Source organism: Apteryx rowi, unplaced genomic scaffold (assembly GCF_003343035.1).
Source record: "Apteryx rowi isolate R43461 unplaced genomic scaffold, aptRow1 scaffold_30, whole genome shotgun sequence".
Taxonomy (NCBI): Eukaryota; Metazoa; Chordata; class Aves; order Apterygiformes; family Apterygidae; genus Apteryx; species Apteryx rowi.
The window spans coordinates 1,532,447-1,552,380 of NW_020449419.1; the positions used below are offsets into that span (position 1 = coordinate 1,532,447).

Sequence of the window (19,934 nt, forward strand, 5' to 3'; positions counted from 1 at the left end):
TGTCCAGTATTATGGATTTCTTTGCAAAACCTTTTTAATCGAGAAATTGTAAATCACAGGTCCCCAGAGTCCATGTGAACGGACCGATATAAGGATGGCAATTGTAGCCGATCACCTAGGACTGAGCTGGACAGGTAAGCTTTTATGCTTTCATATCAAAATCAGTCAACTGTTAGGTTGTCTTTTATCAAAAGGTGCAGAAGGACCCAATGAGCCCCGCCAACATCCAGCATCTCCCAAAACATTCAACACATCACCCGGCCAAATAAGTGTAACTGAAAATAGTTGTGAAGAATTATCCTGCTGTCTGGCAGGAAATTAAACAGAAACTTATAGTGAGAATAGCTAAAATGGTGCTCCTCTCAAAACGTGCATGTACTCAAGGAGTTGAGAGGATCTGATCTCCAGCTCTGCTACTAGCCTGGTTTGGTGACGATGCTGCCTGTCTCTGGCTACCACCTTCCCCAAAGCCCTGGAGGTCGCAGTGCCTTTGGCAATGGCCACAGCAGCCCCGGGCTGCTTGGGAGGGTGCCCAGCCAGGGCCTCGCTGTCCCCAGGCATGCAGAGTTAATCCACTCGTGGGCTGACAGCTGCAGCAATCTCGTATTGCTGGGCGTAAGTGATGCCAGCGTAGGTGCATGAGCGACACAGTAAGCTAACGTATGAATAACAGTCATTGGAACAAACAGGTTTTATAAATTAGTGTCAATGAGCTCGTCTCTATGGAGCTTTTCTTCACAATGTTCAAGTGGCTTACTGGGTCTAAATATGATAATAGCTAGCAGAGATATGATTGAAAATTCAAAATGATGTCTACCTTAGGAAATTAAAATATGAGTTTATAATGCCGTGCTCATCATTATCTCTTAAGTTGCCCATCTGTGTCATGTAGTTTTGTTGACATCTGTGTGATCTAATAAAACTGATATTTTTAACTCTGACATGATGATTGAGAGATTTGTGCTTTGCTTGGTGGTGTTTGGTGTTGTTTTCTTTTTTTGCTTTATAGAACTGGCAAGAGAACTGAATTTTTCTGTGGATGAAATAAATCAAATCCGAGTAGAAAATCCAAATTCTCTTATTGCTCAGAGCTTCATGTTATTAAAAAAATGGGTTACCAGAGATGGGAAAAATGCTACAAGTAAGTTCAAGCAGTTACTTCTGTTGTTTATAAGTTATAGCCAGTTCCATCTGTTGCCTGTTCTAAATAGGTTAAACTGAAGGAAACATCATGAACTTCCACAAACCACTGATGAAGAAGAAAAACCTTAGAGTTTCTGTTACATTTTTACTAGAAGTCAGGAAAGTGTAGTATTTATTCAGTATACATGCAGAAGGAAATAATCTGTTCTCCACTTCCATAATTGATGGGAAGAGTAATGGGTTTAAATTCTAGCACAGGAAATATTAGGGAAAACTTTCCAATAGTAAGGAAAGTGAAACGTGGAAACAGTGTGTCTGGAAGAGTTACGTAGTCTCCCAGTGCGGGAGATCTTTAAGAACAGACTAAAGACCTTTCTGTGAGGAGTGACGTGTGTGAGGGGGACAACAGTCCTCTTTAAGGCCTTCATTCTGGACTATGATTCTGTTGCTTTTATCTGTGCATTTAGCTTGAATTGCTCAAATTGAAATAGATTTGAAATCAATTTTTGCATTAGGTCAGTGGTGTTCGTTACCGTGCTCTAACCCACACACTCCTATAAAATATTTTAGCCCACTTTGATCTCTTTCACTGTAAAAGTCGTTCCCAGGATTACTGTGTTCTCACAAAAAGATTGTCATAAAGGAGATTTCATGATGTACTGCATAAATAGAGGCACATTCGTTGATCATTACCTATGTCGCTAGTCATTCTATTGTTCCTAAAAGCAGAGTTCTAAAAGTAGAATCCTTTCACAGTCCAGCAGAAGGGTATTTTATTTCAGTAGTAAGTAAATACATTCTTTAAGAACCCTCTGTCCTTTTTCCTTGTGCTGCTTTTGGCGTAATATAATTATACTCTGGGGAATAGAAAGAATCTTAATGGATGTATATCTTGAATAAGTAGGCAGCAGAATGACTGCTTAGACAAATGGGTTGCTAGAACCAAAGGTACTGAGACAGAAGCATATGCCAGCAACTTTTAATTAATGCAATGTGAATGTAACTGAGAAAAATGATTACACAGTTCTGCAGTATTGAACTTTTTTGACATGTCGTTTTTGTTTTTCAGCTGATKCCTTAACCTCTGTATTGACAAAAATTAATCGAATAGATATTGTGACCCTGTTGGAAGGACCAATATTTGATTATGGAAATATTTCAGGCACCAGAAGCTTTGCCGATGAAAATAACGTTTTTCATGATCCCATTGATGGTAATTGAATTCCATGGTCATGTTTAGTTTAGTGACATATCCAATAATACAATAATGTTGTATAAAATAGATTTTAAAAAATGACAGTAAGTTCTAAAGGGTTAATTGTTTTAATTTTAACGCTTTTTCTCTTCTAAAGCCCGTTCATGCTATGTAGTTTGCACATTAATGTCTCAAAGAATAAGCTCATGATCCCAGAAATGCATGCCTAAGTAAACTTGTTCCCACCTGCCCAGTGTCAGTTGACAAGGCCTGAATGGTTTTCCTCTGCAATAGTTGTGCTTTGATACTTGCCCATGTGTATTTTCAATGTAGGTGGTACTGCATGCTTCACAAGTGACCTAGAAATATATGTAACATATATATAACATTGTAACACTAAGAATTTTCTAAAAAAAAAAAAAAAAAGTATTTAGAAATAGCGTGGAGTAAATTAATTTGCAAATTACTACTGAGCCTTTTTGAGACAAGTGAATATCAATTATTTCATGATTTTTGCTTAAGCTATTGTCCAAATGTACAATGGCACTGGAAAAGGAAGGCAGTGTTTAATTATTGCATGAGATAATATATTTTTCAGTCCACTAATAAATGAAAAGGTGTAATAATTTTCTCACTGAGACTCTATCAGTTGATAACAGAATTGTGCGGGTTAATTTTGAGCCAGCTCTTAAAAGGCAAGAACAGCAGCACAAGTGAAATTCTTCTTATAAAACAGAATTATTAGTATGTTGAAGATGCTAATTATTGTGTGTTCTTCTTTTAAATGTTAGTTAACGGGCATTGGATTGCCACAATCTGATTTGATTTTTGCTGCATGTATTATAAGTAGCTCCGTAAATAAGATCTTTCTTTGGTTAAAAACTTTCCTTTGCTTTTTATAGTTTAAGTGTGTATTGGTCTTTCTTTGCATTTTAGTAAAATGCTTTTTTTACTTGGAGCATATAAGTTCAGTGTATCTCCATTACTGAGCAGCATTACTGGTCATTGAATCATTACATTGCAGAAATAATTTTCTGTTGACGTTTTAAGAAAGTTCCTCTTGAAATGTTGCTTGCGCCTTTTAGTCGTAGCAGCGGTGTTTTTACAATGAAAATATGCTTCCTGCAGCTGCTTTCTCTCTCTCCTCTTCTCCTCTTCTTCCTCGAGCTTCCTTTCCTCACCAAGACCAGACCACCTTTACCTTTCTCTCAGCTGATTCAGGAAACCAAAAGCCAAAYCCGGTTAATGCACCGCCCTTTGCAGGCAGCACAATGTCAAGTTAACCCCACAGCATTTATTTTTCCCTTTCGTAGGTTACCCGACCTATTATTTGCTGGAATGTGAACTTCAGATTTTGGTTTCATTTTTGTGTGTATATTCAATTTAATCCTTTTGTATGGTTTTCCCATGTTTTCATCAATTTTCTTTTCTTTTCTTTTCTCTCTTTATTTGATCAGTGTTTCTGATTGTACCCATGTCACCAAGATCGCCTCAGTCTCCAAGATCACCAAGATCTCCTTACTCACCACAGTCCTCTCATCTGTATAATTCTACTGTACCTGAAATATTCATGTAGCTCTCCCCTGTGGTGTTTGTGTTCTTTAATCCGTTTAACTGCCTTTTTTAGATTTTTGTCCTGCTGTGTGTTTAGATCTATTATTCTTTAGTATCCTTATTCTGATTCATTTTTGCTCCTTGTTCTTTAACTATTCCATTCTTGTGGTTCAGTGGTTAAATCGGAGATATATATTAGTAGCATTGTATTACTAGTATTGTGTATTTTTTGATAGAAGAATGTTAAAAATGTGGACCTGTTTTAGAAATAATACTTACAAAAAGTGGCTGTCCTATGTTACTTCTGTCTTTAAAATCTGTTTATTAAACTTCCAAATTTGAAAAATAAAACCTGGGCAAGAGAGATTTACACAATTCGGCTGCAAAATATTATATTCGATATAAAGGGACAACCAACTTCGTCCACATTTGATTCACTGCATGCTCATAAGACAACCTGCTATAGCTTGCAAATGTAAAAATGGCTGCAAAAATCAATTGCTAAAATCTTTACAGACTATTTACAAAATAGTCAAAAAATAGCAGCAATCACTGTACTAGCTGTTTTAGCAATGCTCATTTTTGTTCCATCTATTTAAGACAAAGTGAATAACTCTATCAAAATTGCATTAGTTCTTATAAACCTACATCTCCCCATACTTTTCATATTTTATGTAACTCACAAATCATTTGACATTTGCTTATTTGTTGCTCCATGCTTCATTTCAGTCAGTCCGAATGTGCTGTCTTCCTTAGGTTACCCCAACATCCAAGTGGAACTGGAAACTCCCACAGGGTTGCGCTTCGTGCCACCCACCCCTTTCCAGCAGGACGATTTCTTTAGCGACACCTCTAGCGTAGAGTCGCCCCTTAGACCTCCCAGTAGGCTAAGTGACGTGCTAGTAGCTCCGCAGGGAAGCGTAGACGGTACAGCCCCAGGACCGCCAGTGGTGACTGAAGAAGACACTTCACTGGACGACAGCAAGCCCGATTTCTCAGTGCCTAGAGAAGGAACACCTAAAGATATTTCCATAGGCCAGAGCCTGCTGGAGGAAGTGGACCTTAAGGATTACCCACGATATCTTGGCAGTTATGCCGGGATAGCGAAAGATGCTAAACAGATGCAGAGTGAAGAGACTAGTAAAACAGGAGTAAGAACTGAACAGCCTGAGAGAGAAAAGTCTGGTACTGATGAGGAGATGACAGAAGAGAAGCTTAAATCTCTGTTTGAGGACATTCATCTGGAAGAAGGATTTGAGTCTGAGGAGATGACGGAAGAAAAAGTATGGTCAATTCTTAAAGGTGTGCAGCAAGCAGAACAGCAAATGTCTTCAATTACAGGTTGGCAGACTGAATCGTCAAGTGTCACTGAGCCACCAACTTCAGGACGCAGAATAGGTGGTGGTCTGCTTGATCGGCTGGATGAGAGGTGAGGACCTTTGTATAAATGTCTGCGTGTGAACATGCCTTTTCATGCTCCTTTTACCGTTAGGAGCAGTGTTCAAGACTGTTCTATTCTATGAGAATGTGTGTGTGTGTGTATATATATATATATACTTTTTTTTCTTTTTTTTTAAGAAAAAGCAATAGTGACTCAATTTTTCCTCAAACATGCTTGCTTAAAGAAAATATATATCAGATTGCATGCTTMATATAGGTATTTCAAAAGTAGCTTATATTATATTTTGCAGATAATATTTCTGTTCCTGTTCTTTATATTGTGTATTTTCATTTTGAATGACTCTAAGCAAGGCATAGAAATAACCAGAATTTGGGAGAATAAGATGTACATTCACTGACGCCAAAATACTGCATTACTCTTAATTCTAGAGTGCTGTTCTTAGCAGTCTCCTTTTTCATTGCATATCTTAATTTGCTTTTCCTCAGGCAGGTATTACTTTTTCTATAGCCCAATTTTTAAATTGTCACTGTTTTCATAACACTTTGAAGCATGCAGTGTCATGCTGACTTACTAGACTTTTTAAAAGATGATTAGCAAGGCATAAGAACGAAAGAACGGCAATACCAAGCCCACCTAGTCCAGTACTCCGTCTCCCAACACGACTGCAGTGGATGCCTAAGGGAAAGGGAGCGAGTGCAAGCGTGTGTTATTTTCCCCCTAGTACTCTGCCAGCCTCCAGTTACCTTCAGCGTAGTGACGTGCTGAGCTGGATCCTTCCTGTGTATTTGTCCTCAACGCATTTCTCCCTCCGGAGCTTTTCCGGCCTCCCCTGGGACCTCCGTAAACTTCCCGCGTTCGCGGTGTGCCTTGCCCAGGTCTGCCGTTCGGGTCCCCCCGGGCGCGCTTTGAACCTCTGTGCACGTCGAACCTGCCTCCCCGGGCTGTGAGCCGAAGGGGCCGGGTTGGCATTAGGTGCAGCTCCGCGGAGAATCACTATCCGCAGAAAGATCAGCTGTCATCAGTTTACGTCCCGTGCAGCTTTGACCCACGATGCTTTAAGGCTCCAGGTAGCATTAGATGCTCTCTCACTGAATTCAGTGGGAACTTTGCCATTGATTTCAGCAAACTGATTGTATTTCAAGAGTGTAGAGCATACGCTGATGGGTTTATGTTGTTCTGTTAGGCAAACACTATTATTCTGTGTTTTATATTGTGTTAAATTAACAAAATATATCGCTTCTAGAAGTAAAGGGCTTCCTTAAGAAGATAACGGATCTGTTTCTGTGATAACTAAATGAATTTGATTTGCTATCTTTTTTAACAGTACTGTCAGCAAATAGCTATAGTATTTTCATGTGTATAGTCCCACTGTTAATGTGTAAAAGCAGAGCAGAACTATACAAAAAAAGAAAAGAACAGTGCATGAGAAGTGCAGATTAAACCTGTCCATCGGTAGCAAAGAAAAGTTTTGTCCAGAGTCTTCCATCTCCTAGTAATCTTCCTTGCCTCTGACCCTGTGTATTACTGAGACTCTGGGCTGTCTGAGGAATTATTTTCATGTACCAATATTTTTAAAGAGGCACAAGTTATCTGGAGTGCAGCTGTTGCAATTTTGGGCAGCAAGGAATAATTGTTTGGTCATCACTGATAATTGCAGGGTAACAGATTAAACTCAGGCCTGGATATTCTCATCACCTCTTTGGTTAGAGAACAAGCTAAAGAATTAGTGCCTTGGGGATTTATCTCATGTGATTATACAAGGGAATTGGTAGGTTTGCTGTATTTCTCTCTCTCTCTCTCTCTCTTTTTCTTTTTTTACCTTCCCCCTAAGTAGACAGGATTTAAAATAAAGCATTTGGCCTTGTTTCCAGTGTTCASCATGTTCTCATTGCTTCTAAAGAGACACCACAGAACAGAATACAGAACTATTGGCTTGATGTTCGCAAGCTGAATTTAAAATGTTGCTTTTCCCTATCTGAAAAGCAGGTGCTAAGAATGAAGGCTTGATAACAGGCTCAGTGCTYGGCCCTTGTGCGCATGGTTTGAGCCCTGAGTGGTTGTCCGTTGTTTCTCTTTTGTAGCCCGGACCAATGCAGGGATTCTGTTACCTCCCGTGTTAGAGGAGAAGCAGGGAAGCTGGAAGCAAACGGGAGCCTTTCCGAATCCGCAGCGGAGGCGAAAGCTAAATCTTATGTCCACGAATCTTTAAACGATGTGGGAAAACAGAGTGACAAAGAAATCCTGAAAACAAAACCACACATTTCAGCTGGTACCGATGAGCAAACGTTATCATCAGCAGCATATCAGAAATCTTTGGAAGAGATGAGCAAGCCAACAACAGACGGCAACAAAACATCTGTGCCTGTCAGTGTGAAGAAGATGAGCTGGAGTACGTCGGAGGATGGCAAGCCGAGAACAAGCATCCAGGAGGAGGAGGCAGCAGTAACGTCTGAGCAGAAGGTACAGTGTGTCCTGTAATTATTAACTGTTTGAGAAATCCCCCTAACCTGACATAAGCTTTTTGCAAGACTTGTGGTGATGTTTGTAGCAGGGCTTTTTTATCCTTTTCTGTGCCTGTTCTATTTATTTGCTAAATTAAAAAAAAAAAAAAAGAAAGTGAGAGGAAATTTATGCCCTGTCATGTGAAGAGCGTGCAGTGGAATCAGGACAGATGGAAGAGCCAAGCCTAAGCTCTTTAACCCTCTGCCCTGGGAGAGGTTGGGGCGGCCGCTGGGGCCTCCGCCTGCATCGCTGAAGTGAGAAAAGAGGCAGAGGGATCGTCAGTCCTCTTCCCACTCCTTACCCTAAACACCCACTGCTTTTTCTTTTTTTCTTTTTTTTTTTTCTTTTGCTCTGTTAATTTGCAGGAAAACAAGTCTTCGATAAAATTTAATCTCCTGATTAAGTTTTGCTCCCTGGCCTCATTCATCCCTACCCCAAAGTGCATCCAGCCAAGAGGAATCAAAAGATTGTCAAATGTCCAAAGCACTTCTCCATGTGATGGGTCTTTCTTTCCAAGATAGGTGCTGTTTAGGGGCTCCCCTTCGTTTCTGCCATGCCTGGTTTSCACATCCTTAACTGCAGGCTCAGGTATAAGTTGGTTTCCAAAGATGGACATTTCAGTAGTTGCCCAGTGGCTTATATTTATTTCCCACAGGCTTAAAAATAAATTGGTTCAAAGAATTGTTTACAGCCCCATCACTGGGCGAATTCAGCATCCCAGCAGCTGGGGGGTCACCACCGCATAGACCGTAGGAGCAGCAGAGAGCCAGCGTTGCAGCTCCTCGGGAAGGGAATTGCAGTGTTTCTTGCCCATTTCTCTGTCCTTCTCTACCAACCTTGTCTTTTCCTGGGCATAAAAGATTTACAGCTTCTGGAAATGATGCATTTCAGAAGAATTACTTCTACATGCTATAGCATTTTTTTTAATCGTAGCACAATAGAAATGTTAGCTGCAGTGGGCTGCAATAAATCTTTCAGGTTTAAATTAGTTCATTTTAAACTATTCTTTTGATTATACAACCAAGATTTCTTTTATTAGCCTGTAACATATTCAGTCTTTGCAATTATGTGGCATATGATTGTTATTATCTTGTTATTAGTTCGTGACATAGCTAATGCAGTGAAGATCTTTCCTAATATTAACTAATTACTGGAATACTTTTTTTTTTTTAAGTAAGAGCCTGATGCAAAGCCAGTTAAAGACAGGCGGCAGATTTCCATTATTGTTGGTGGGCTTTGGAGCAGCCCTTGGGTGGATATTTATACTCGCTTTAACTGTGGGGATAGGTGTAGACATGCAGTGTAGCACGCGCGGAGGGAGTGCTGCAGGGCCGTCCCTCCCGCGCCGGCGTCCCGGCCGGAGGAGGAGAAGTTGTCATCCGCTGCGGTGCTCTGGAGCCCCCTTTGCTGTTGAATATCCCATCTGGATTGTGGGAAGCATAAAGTGTGCATTTCTCTTTGGTCTGCTTTTCACACTACTTTTGCTTTATTGGTGAAGAGTGATAATGTTATCTTGCAAATCAGTCATTTTGTAGACAGGATCTTTAAATAAGCTGGTGTCTCAAGATAATGTGATTTCTAAATCTCATGCAAAGCCTGAATGGGTGAAAAAAGGTAGTGTTTGTTAGAGTGAAGACAAGAATTGCTTCTAATGTCTTCTGGATACTTCTTCAAGAACACCTTCTAATCTATTTGGAATAAATAATTTAATAAAGCAGTCCAAGTCATAGTGAGATACTTCATATGCTGTCATGAAAAGAGAAAGAGAATTTCAACTACCATATTTCTGGAAGGCATTCTTCAGAAATGACCCATAAAGAGAAAGGCTTGGAAAAACAGATTAATTTCTGTGAAAAAAGGGGTAACAAAAGGCAATTACTTTACACAGTAAGAGATTTTTTTCCATGACCCTGTTGAACCACTAGTCATTCACCTGCAGGCTGCTGATTCAGTGTTTTGGCACACAGTATGCAGCAAAAGATAAAATCAGACCATCGATACCGGGCTGCTACTTGGTGATGTGTATGAACTGAATTGTTGGCCTCACTCCGAGTCCAGGTAGATGCCCAAAAGTTTACAAAAGCGGTGCAGAGACCGTGTAACACTCTGCGAATGACTGCTTGTTACTCAAGCATCTGATTCAAGTGGTTTTTTTTTTTTTAAATGAGAAGAGCACGGCACTGTTGGTATATTATTGCAGCGAGGGTGGTGTAACATGGTCACGGCGACTCCAAATGTCAAAGTTGCGTCACAGCTGAAACACTCGAAGCTGTTTATTAATAGTAGTAACTCTTCTGCCAAAACCTTCGTGCCTTCTGGGTATCTCCCCTGCTTCTTGTCACTTGTTCAGGATGGAGTTGGATTTTTTTTTTCTTTTTTTTTTAATATGTGTGCTTGGATAATATCAGAGGAGAGCAGGACATTCTACAGGCAGGTGGATGCTGTCTAGCAACTTCATCCTGCCCAGCATGTTCTTGTTACATAGTCTTTTTTTCTCCTCCACCCAACTGTGCCTAACTTATTTTACACATCATTTTTGAAAAATTCAGTTCCCATGCCTTGGAAATCAGTAGAGTTTATCTGAAACATTAATTCTTGAGCAGAAAACAGCAAGCAGTTACAACTTAGCTTAGGGTTTCTGTATACAACATTTTTAACAACTGGTATAATCCTAGGTAATATTTAGAAATTCATCTGGTCAGACTTATTCTAAATCTCACTTTTCTAGGACTGAAGAGCTGTAAGATGCTCCATAGATGGTATGTTTATCAACCTACAGCATGTCAAAGAGCAAAAAGGCCTCCCACCATATACTTCAGAGCAAAACCGCTGTTATGTACATAACAGCATCATTATGTACGTAATACAGACGGGAAAAAATATTGTCCACGATAAACTTTGTTTTCTTCTTGTACTCCCAGCCAGCATGTTGTGTCTTTTAAATGTGCTGTTCAAATGTACTAAAACTGCATTTATTAGGAATATAGTGACAGTGACAGTGAGATTCAGAGCGATTCAAGCTCAGAGGAGGAGCAGAGAATTACTACAAGAGTTTATCGACGGCGTTTGATACTGAAGGTATTCTGAGGTTTGCCTTCTTGCGGCGATACTGGCATGGGTTTGGGTTTTGACTGCTGTGTCAGGATGTCAGTAGTGGCATAACGGAGTCCCCCGATAGTGTGCTCTCCAGTACCAGTGTGTGCGTATAACTAAAATGCCGGGTGGTCTTTCCTCGCTTAACCTCTGGGTTTACGATTGTCTTCTGCGGGAAGACATTGGTGCTGCATGGCATGTTGTGTCCTTCACTGCCGCTGTTTTGCATGGCATCTCGAATACACGGTCCTTCTGTACGGTGAACAGCTGGGTAAGATTGTTGGATAAGGTAAGATCCATAGCTAGATGCAGTGGGTTCATCTGATAAAAGAGCAAAATGAATTGCAGATGGATGCAGGTGATGAAATGTTTTCTTTTTTCCCTCTTTTCTTTGAATATTTCTGAATTACAAGTTAAAGAAATGCAGGAATGTACATGAGTGGGATTTAGAAGGATATGAGCCATGTATTCTGGTTGAAACGTGTGGTCCCAAGTGCCCAATGTGCTCTGGTAATCTCCCTGAAACAGCAGGTGGTCCTAATCTAAAACCTACTGACGTTAAAAAGAGTCTCTCCATGGACTTCAGTAGGCTTTTTTTTTTTAGTATATTTATTTACAGATGCCCTAGCACAATGTGCATATATACTGATAACAATGGCAGAGTCATCTAAATAGATGCATTTGCCCTCATATTGTTTCCTGTGTGGTGTAATAGTATGGTGTTATTTGCCTTGAGCATATGGCATAATCAAATAATTCTGCATTGCAAGCAACAATGTTAATTCTCAGTAACTCACGGGGTTTATTAGATTCTTATCATCAAGTCATCTAATAAAACCGTGAAAAGGACAGTGAGCCAGTGTGGGGCTCTTACAGCCCTGGCTGAGTTTTACCTGTGATAAAATTGTTGTTTTAGTAACGATTTGTGATGCTCTGATTGCTCACTTCTGCATTGCTGTTACTTGCGTGTGTCAAGGGGAAGGGTAGGAATAGGTGCTCGGCACCTCCTCTCTAGTGTGCAGGTCTGGTGGGAAGAGGAATGGCGTTTGGGTTTCCGGGCCCGGAGCAGCGCTTGCTTGGGGTTGCAGAACCTCGAACGCCGCACGAACGTTTCTGGTRAGACAGCAGGTCTTGGTTTGCTGAAAATTTTAAAGGCTGCATAGTCGGCCTGCTCCTAGGATCCCCCCATACTAAGTCTGAACTGTTTTGGTGGCACTGGCATGCAGAGAAAAGGGAAAGGATGAAAAAGGCAGCCTGTGCTTTCCTTCCAAATACATCCGCTGTGCTTGGAGGAAGGCACAGAAATTGTTTTTAAATGCGGTGGCGTAATTTGGGGGCGAGCTTACAGAGCGAGGGCAAAGCAGCCGTACACGGTGGTGTCCTGCGCAGCATGTCTGCGCGACATCCGTGGCTTCCTGGGCAGCGTTCGCCCGGTAAGCGGGGCGGCCGAACCTGCTGTGTCCGCAGCGTGCRTGTCCCTAACTGGAACAGAGCTGTACCTCTTTCTTGGTCAGAAGGTGTGTGAGATGCTTCTGTCATTTTCTGATGACTTGTAGCTCTGTGTGTGCTCAGGTCAGGTTTAAAAGAGAACAAGGGAAACGTTCAAAGCGGCGATCATCAGGCCTTTTAAGGAAAGGGTTCGAGAGTGGAAGCAAGAGTTTTGGTGGGCACGTGACAGCTTGGTCATGCGAAGTTCACATAGCGGTGGTACGAAGGGGAAGGCTCGGCTGTGATGGCTGCCGTGACCTGGGTTCGATCGGTGTCTGTGCGTCTCCAGGAGCAGAGGTGCCTCGGGCACTGTCGCGTCCCCCCGGCGCGGGGCAGCCGTGCCGGGCAGCCTCCYGCTTGCCCCCGCGCCGGGGCTTTCGGGCTCTCCGCAACATGCACGTTTGGCGCCCGACCCAAAGCTGCTCTCGTTCAGTCGTGGCAGAAATCAGTGTCTAATTTCTCATGCTTTTTCAGAGGTTGTTAAATCTTTCATGGGTACAAATTTTTGGCAAAAACCGTTCAGTAAGATTCTTGCCAAAAGGTTTATGGTAGGATTTTGTAATGGGAAATACAACAGATTTCTAAGCGGGGGTCGGCAAGCAGCAGCGGGATACCAGCCCCTTTCGGCAGCGCCGCGCTCCGGCTCGGCTCCGCGCAGCTCCCCAGCGGCTTTGGGGATGGAGGCTCACAGAGCGCAGCCCTCCCGCGGGACAGGCCCGGGGGTGAAACCGAGCTGCCGTTCGGCACCGTGGTGAGTTTTCGCCGTGCCTTTCTGAAGCTCTCGGCCCCGGGGCAGGGGTTTCGGCCGGTCGAGGATGAGCGGAGCCGCGCGAGCATGGTACCGCAGAGGGAATTGCGTTCTTCAGCTGCGACGCAGACGTGCCAGCTTTGCGTTTGCAGGGCAAAACCAGCATCATCTAATGTGCCGCCCTAACCCACAGCTGTTTCCAGGTCTGGCGAGCAAAACTGCCCCTGGGTAGGAGGGTTTTTTCCTAACAAACGTCCCGTCTAACTGCATAGGGTTAGAGGGGTCAGTAAATGAGATGCACTGCTGCCGGGTGCGAGCCCTCTCGCTATTTGTTTCACTACCCGCAAGCCAGGCAATTCTGAAAGCTGCATTTCACCGGTGCTGACTGCTCGGTGTTTAGGGCATTTATCCTTCAACCGGGCCTAGAGGAGCAGGTCAATAATTAAAAACCAAGATACTTCAGACCTTGAAAAATGCGCTTTCTTCCAGGAGATGCCTGTCAGTATTTAATCACATTTCGTTTTAAAGCAGAGCACACTGATTCTCCCCAGCCGGTGTTCGAGAGCAGCCGCGCGCGGAGAGGCAGGAAGGAGGCAGGGACCAGGTTACACAGGTGATCTGGTGACCTTGCAAGGGGCCGATATGAAATGAAATGACCAAAAGTACTGTGCTTCTGAATAACGACAAATAGCAAGCAGAGACTTGTTTAGCTGCAGAGCGGCCCTGTTCTCTTCAGTACTTTGGTGTGCATTTTGCCAGGTGTCACATCTCTAACGCCAGGAAAATGTAAATCCTTAGCCATAGGAAACGTGGCTAATGTTGGCTTGTCAACAAAAAGGAGGGATTATCTGCAGAGCTCAGGAATAGCATTAGGTCATGATGTGCATGCTGAAAAAGCTCTATTTGTAGAGAAAAAAGTAAAAAAAAAAAAAACACAAAACACAGAATAACTATATGTATTCATTATAACGTAATGCCAAAAGCTTATGTAGATAACTATGCACTATACGGACCACAGTAAACAGGAATTACGCCATGTGCTGCAAGTCCGGAAAGGCAAGGCTTTGATTTGCTCATCCTTCTTAATTCTTGAAAGCATTGTGAAGGTCTGACGTTGAGCAGTAATGAGCTCGTTTAAAATACTTTCAGTGTTAATTTTGATATGAGATGTTTTATATAATATTTCTTTTTGCTCCCTCCCTTCAGCTGCCATTTTTACCTATTGGGCTGAGGAGCGAGGGGAGAAAAGTTTTTCTGTTTTTGTTTTGCTTTATGTGCTTTTTTTTTTTTTTTTTAACAATTTCTGGGAAAAGAACAGGGGAGTTCCCTGACCATCCCCTCACTGGGTGCTAGAGCTTTAATCAGTGGGAAAAGGCAAGTGTTGCACAGCGTTTTCATTGGCAGCCTTGACTTTGAAAGATGGTTTTGTCCTTTTGGATAGAAAGAGCCCAAATTCGTTCAGCTGTGGGGAAGCATCAGCACTGATCTTCCCACGAGGACAAAAAATGTCTCTTCCCCATGGAATAGATGAAGGATACAGTTGCTGATTTTAGTGCAGCCTTTAATTTTTAGGAAGGATTGCTTRTTCACATGTTTTGAATTTTCTTATATAGACCGTCAGGTGAGGATTGCTGCATGTTGTAAAGATAGCTAAGCGCAATATTGGTGCCTGCGTTTCCCCATCTGCAAAGCAGGTGTAGTCGTATTGATTCCAGCTGTGTATTTCTCATTGACATCCAAGGATGGAAAACAACGCATATGAATTGGATATTACCAATTTTCTTGCCAAGTTTCCTATTTTCAGAAACATAATGCTACCTTATAAATCTATTTGTTTTACTTATATTAAATAAATAAGCACAGATGATGGATATTTTTGGAACATCAGATGTGGTGCTTCAGCACTCACATTTGGAAACGTGATTTTATAGAGTAAAATTTTCAAAGTTCTTCTGCCACAGAAGTTCACTAGCTGTCAGCCAGCCTTAGGCACCAAAGTAAATTAATTCATTTAAAATTTTAGCAGTAAGCCTTGCAGCCGTATTGAGTCACTAGTACAGCATTTAGGAAACTGCTTTTACACTTATTTACGCTGGTCCGCTCTGTTGCTGGTAGCACGAATAATCCTGCCAAGAGGCAGCGAAGGCAGGGACGGAGCGGTGCTGCCGCGGGCAGGTCCCACGCYGGGCTGCGGCTCCGTGGGCTGGTGGCCAGTGCCGGGCCCGAAAGGCTTCCCGTGAGACACCTTCTTCCGTTTCGTAAACCTGAGAAATCCTTCCTTTTGCGCGAGTGCTTCAGTTCTTGGGTTTAGCGAGCCGGGCAGAGCCATTTCCCAATCCAGAGGTCTCCCCCACCTCGTTCTGGTGTCGGGACGCGCTGCTGCGTGCGCTGGGCCCCGAGTCGCTTCGAACAGCCTCCTGCGAGGGATGTCGGCCTGGAGGTGCCTCGCGGGGCGCTCGTGCTCCCCTCGCGGAGGGCTCGAGAGCTGCTTTCTGACATGATGGAAGGTTATTTTTTGCCCACAGTGCTTCACGGCACGAATTGGCGAATAAGGGAAATAGGCTAGCAGCTCACTGCGTGTTTTAAGGTTGCGTTTTGTATAATGAGTACGCAGGTGGTGGCATGCTGCCTTGGCAAGGCTTTCCCCTTGTGCGTGTGACGTAACGCAGTCTGTAACGTAAAGCTGAAGCTAGCATGTGTTTGTTGCTTGCTCTGGTGTGGAAATACGTGTGGGTTTGGCAGAATACGGGCGACGTTGCTAATCCTATAACACGTTCTTTAGGGCGAGGAGGCAAAAAACATTCCTGGGGAATCGGTAACAGAGGAGCAGTTTACCGACGAGGAAGGCAACGTCGTCACGAGAAAAGTAATCACCAGTTGCATCGCTGCTCTGAGTCTTTGCATTCAAGTAACTCCTTTTAACATGCTTTCTCCCTTTGGGATCCAGAACAAAAACCAATCGATCCTTTTCATGTATTGCTCCCTACAGATCACCCGGAAAGTAGTAAGACGCGTTGTTATCCCCCATGAGAGGAGAGTTGGTGCCACGGTAATGGAGCGGGGCCCGCCGGAGGCTGCGAGCTGCGGTGGCTGCTGGCGCGGTGCTGCGGGGGGCTGGCGGGCTGCGGCCTCGCCGGGGGCCTCGCCAAAGTGCAGCGCTTGCCGCGACGGCCACGTAGGCGCGTGGGTCACGGGGCAGGGATGTATTGCGGCCGCGTTTCCCCATGKGGCACATTGCAGCGAGGCCGGGGCCAGTTCTGCTGGGGGCCTTTTGCGCAAAAGCTTCCTTGCGAGTGACTAAGGGTTTGCAGGGTTTGGGGTTAGCTGGGTGCATCTCAACAGCGGCGTCCTGCACAAGCCACCACCGAGACAGGATTTTGTCTGTGGCAGTTAAAATCGGGAGCCCTTTGCCGGGCCGGGCTGTGCCCAGCATCCGCAACGGCAAAAGCGAGGGGTCGTGCGGCGCTGCCGAGGGCGCACCGCTGCTTGGGCACGCCGGGCCGTCCATGAAGCACCCCAGCGGGTCTCCGCGCCTGTAAGGCTGTCGTTGGAGTTGACGGAATTTTTGCCTGAGTAAAAACAGAATTTAGGACTTAGAAACAAACAAACATAGCAAACTCTTTTTCTGCTGGTAGCAAAAAAAAAGGGGGGGGGGAGGAGATGACAAAAATAGAAGAGAGTTGAAACAAACCATCCTCTCTTTCTTACTTCTTCATCATGGAAAAAAAAATGCTGCCCAGCATAGGGGAAATATTTTCAATTTACTGTGCCAGATTAGATTACATAAAAACTACAAATAGTTACAAATGCATCAACAGAGATCACCCGAGGGGTAAATTCTGCTGATAACCCCACATAAATAGATGCCCTTTCCCTGATGTGAATGAGGCTCGTGATTACCGGAGTATTTATTTTTAGATGGTTATTGAGCTATTTTTAACAAGTGTAGATGAACTGCATTTGGGGGTTTGCTGTTTTAAAAGACACTGAAACCCGCACTGCTTGGCGCTTTCATTGGTTTTTCTCTGCTCTGCTTTGGCGAAGTTTCTTGCTGGCTTTCTTCCTCTTGCCTTTATTCCTTTACTAACCTGCTCGCTTTGAAGCAGAGGCGGCGTGAAACATCACGATCCCGGCCCGGCTGCTGCCCCGGGGGACAGGGACCGCGCTGGCGGCGACGGGGCTCCGCCGAGCGCTCCCCGCCGGGCGCTCGCACCCCCTCACTGGGTTCGAAGTTGCAGACCTGGGGTTTCTGCTCCACGATGATATTCAGGCCTTGACGATGATATTTCAGGCCTGTGCTTTTGCAGCTCGGCAGAGTGGATACTTAGGTTGCGTGTACCTTTGAACTGAAGTGCTGGTGTGATTTAACTGCTTTTTACTTATCCTCTTACAGTGAAATGTGGAGCCTGTTTTGGAAGCAGGTTTATGATTATGAGCACCATCTGCAGGCTGTGCTAACATTTATACTTTTCCTTTAAAGCAGGGAGAAGGTTATAAGGTTAAGACAAAGAAGGAAGTCAGACACGTGGAGAAGAAAAGTTATTCGTGAAAGCCGAACACCGAACGGTCAGTTTGAGCCATTTTTTCCCATTGCTTAAGGCTATCGGCAGCGCAGCACGAGCAGCACGCGGCTAGCCTGGGGCCAGGCAGTGCCTGCCCTTCTCCTTCCTTCACATCCCCCTTCAGCCGCAGCGCTGAGTAATTGGCCCTTGATCCTGAAAGGTAAAAATGACCTTGAGCTCACATATAGAAAGTGAGTTTTATTTCTTGGAACAAAGCAAAGCAAAACTGAGGTGAGTACAAGATTTCAGGAGTTTGGTAAAGCGTAGAGCTTGAAATCCACAGCATTTAACTTAAACCTGAGGAGTGGAGGAGTTACACACACGTAAATGTGTTGGCAGTGAAGGACTTCTTCCACAGTCGGACACGTGATCTGAGGGCTCTTACGCAAGTCAAGGTCCTTGTAAGCTCCAGTGAAGTGTCTAAATATTTGCCAACAAATAATCCTTACCAAATGTTTCCTGTGAATTTTACTGATCCAGCCTTAACGATTGTAACAAAACAGCAGCTGACAGTATAAGGGCTTCCCAAAGTAAAACCGAACGTGCAGAGACTGGACGCCCTCGCGGCTCCTCTGTGCCGGCGCGCTGGGGCGCTGCGCAGCCGCAGGCCTGTTTTGTCCGGATCCCATAGCTGCAATCACACGGCAAACGTGATTATAAGCACAGGGGGAGCCAGCCCGCAGCTGCCCGTGCTGGTCGGTCGGTCRGTCGTGTCTCCACATCTGCACGCGCAGTGTCTCTGTGTCTTTTTTTTCCTCAGGGTTTTTCTTAGCTTTGGTGGGTTTTGTCTGGGTTTTGTGAAGCTGGCAGAGGAGAAGTTTAGGAAGCGAAAGTTTATTTTTTATCCTTTTCCTATACAGTCTGGTATAGCATTGACTGGAGGGTTAAAGAGCAGAATAAACAGGACCTGTGACACGAATCGGCCGGTGCTCTGGGGGTGAAGGAGAAGCCGAGTCCCTCCCGAAGGGGCAGGTCTTTCTCCTTGGTGGAGGTGGGCTGCTGGAGGAGAGCAAGGCAAAGAGGAGGCGCTGCTCGCACGACCTTGTACCCCGCGTTGGCTCCCGCCTTGCTCTTCAGGATTTGGAGTTCGCCTCTCCCACCTCTCACTGCGCTGGCTAAATGCCCGACGCGGAGCCGAGCTCGGCCCGGCGGCTGTGTCCGTGCGCCCCAGGCCGCTGTCGCTCTGCAGGGGAAACCCCAGCAGGGGGTGCGGGAACCCGAGGGCAGCGCTGGGCACTCGCGGGGCAGAGGAAGAGCCGGCCGGCCGGCACAATGTCGCTTGCGGCAGGGAACAGGGCAGCGGCACGCACTGGAAAATAACGTGGTATTAGTAAAGCAGCCCATGCTGAGGTACAAAACATATTCTGACCTTCGGATTCTGGGTCAGGTTCCTCCAACTCGGATCTGCTCCGGTGACTGCGGCCGCTTCTCCCGCGGTTTCGGAGGGGCCTCTGCTCCCCGCCGGAGCCCCTGGGAAATGCAGCGTCTCTCCTCAACGAGCCTGTGCTCGGGGGCAGCTTTGCCCCCAGGACAAACCTCTGGTCCCACTCTGCTATTGCAAGAGGTTGCAACCAGACACGTGTGAAATAACTGTGAGCCCAGTGAGGAGTCTGTTGAAAACATTTTATCGGAGTGCAGAAATGGATGTATTTTCAGGTGATTCTTAAAGAAAATGGGTTTATTTTTTAGTCACAAAAGACAGAGAGTCCTGTTTTGAGGCAGAGGTGTTGCTTTTACATTTTGAACCTTTGCAAAAAATCACACCTCTTCCTAGATTTTGCTGTTTAAAAAAAAAAAAGAAAAAAAAAAGGCTCTGTCACCACTACAAATAAACCCATTGCGAAATATGAGCTAAAAGAAAAGCCGAAAATTCTTGCATGAAATTCTGCAGGGCAAAAGACAGGCTTCTGCCCGGCGCTGCGGGGCCGGCGCGGCTGCTGTCGCCTTGCAAGCCGGTGGCTGCGAGCAGCCGCGGTCAAGCTGTGCAGACCGTCGGCGTGGGCCAGGGCGCGCAGTTTGCTGCCGAAGGGAAGCGCGAGCTCTCCCGGGAAGGCGCCTGGTCCTGGGGAGCGAACAGGCACACGCGCGCGGCTCTGCGAGCCCCAGCCCTGTGCCGGGGGGGCCGATGCGCGAGGAGGGCCGGGCTCAGAGCAGCGCCTGCCCGACTGCAAGCGGTGAGCAGAAACGCGCCCTTAAAGAAGGGGCGCTGTCGCTCGGGAGACAGCGCTGTTTCTCCCCTTATGAGCG

At 44.9% G+C, this 19,934-nt stretch overlaps 1 protein-coding gene across 1 annotated transcript in view; it reads left to right on the top strand.

The window, feature by feature from the left end:
• The window catches only part of ANK3 (ankyrin 3), a 207,430-nt gene that overhangs the window by 185,811 nt on the left and 1,685 nt on the right, over nt 1-19,934 (top strand). Inside the window, exons 38-43 of the mRNA XM_026069950.1 lie at nt 60-134; nt 1,010-1,141; nt 2,213-2,356; nt 5,234-5,321; nt 7,376-7,754; nt 17,606-17,691. Coding sequence (XP_025925735.1) covers nt 60-134; nt 1,010-1,141; nt 2,213-2,356; nt 5,234-5,321; nt 7,376-7,754; nt 17,606-17,674 — 887 coding nt within the window. The 3' untranslated portion in view covers nt 17,675-17,691. The remainder of the gene's footprint in view (nt 1-59; nt 135-1,009; nt 1,142-2,212; nt 2,357-5,233; nt 5,322-7,375; nt 7,755-17,605; nt 17,692-19,934) is intronic.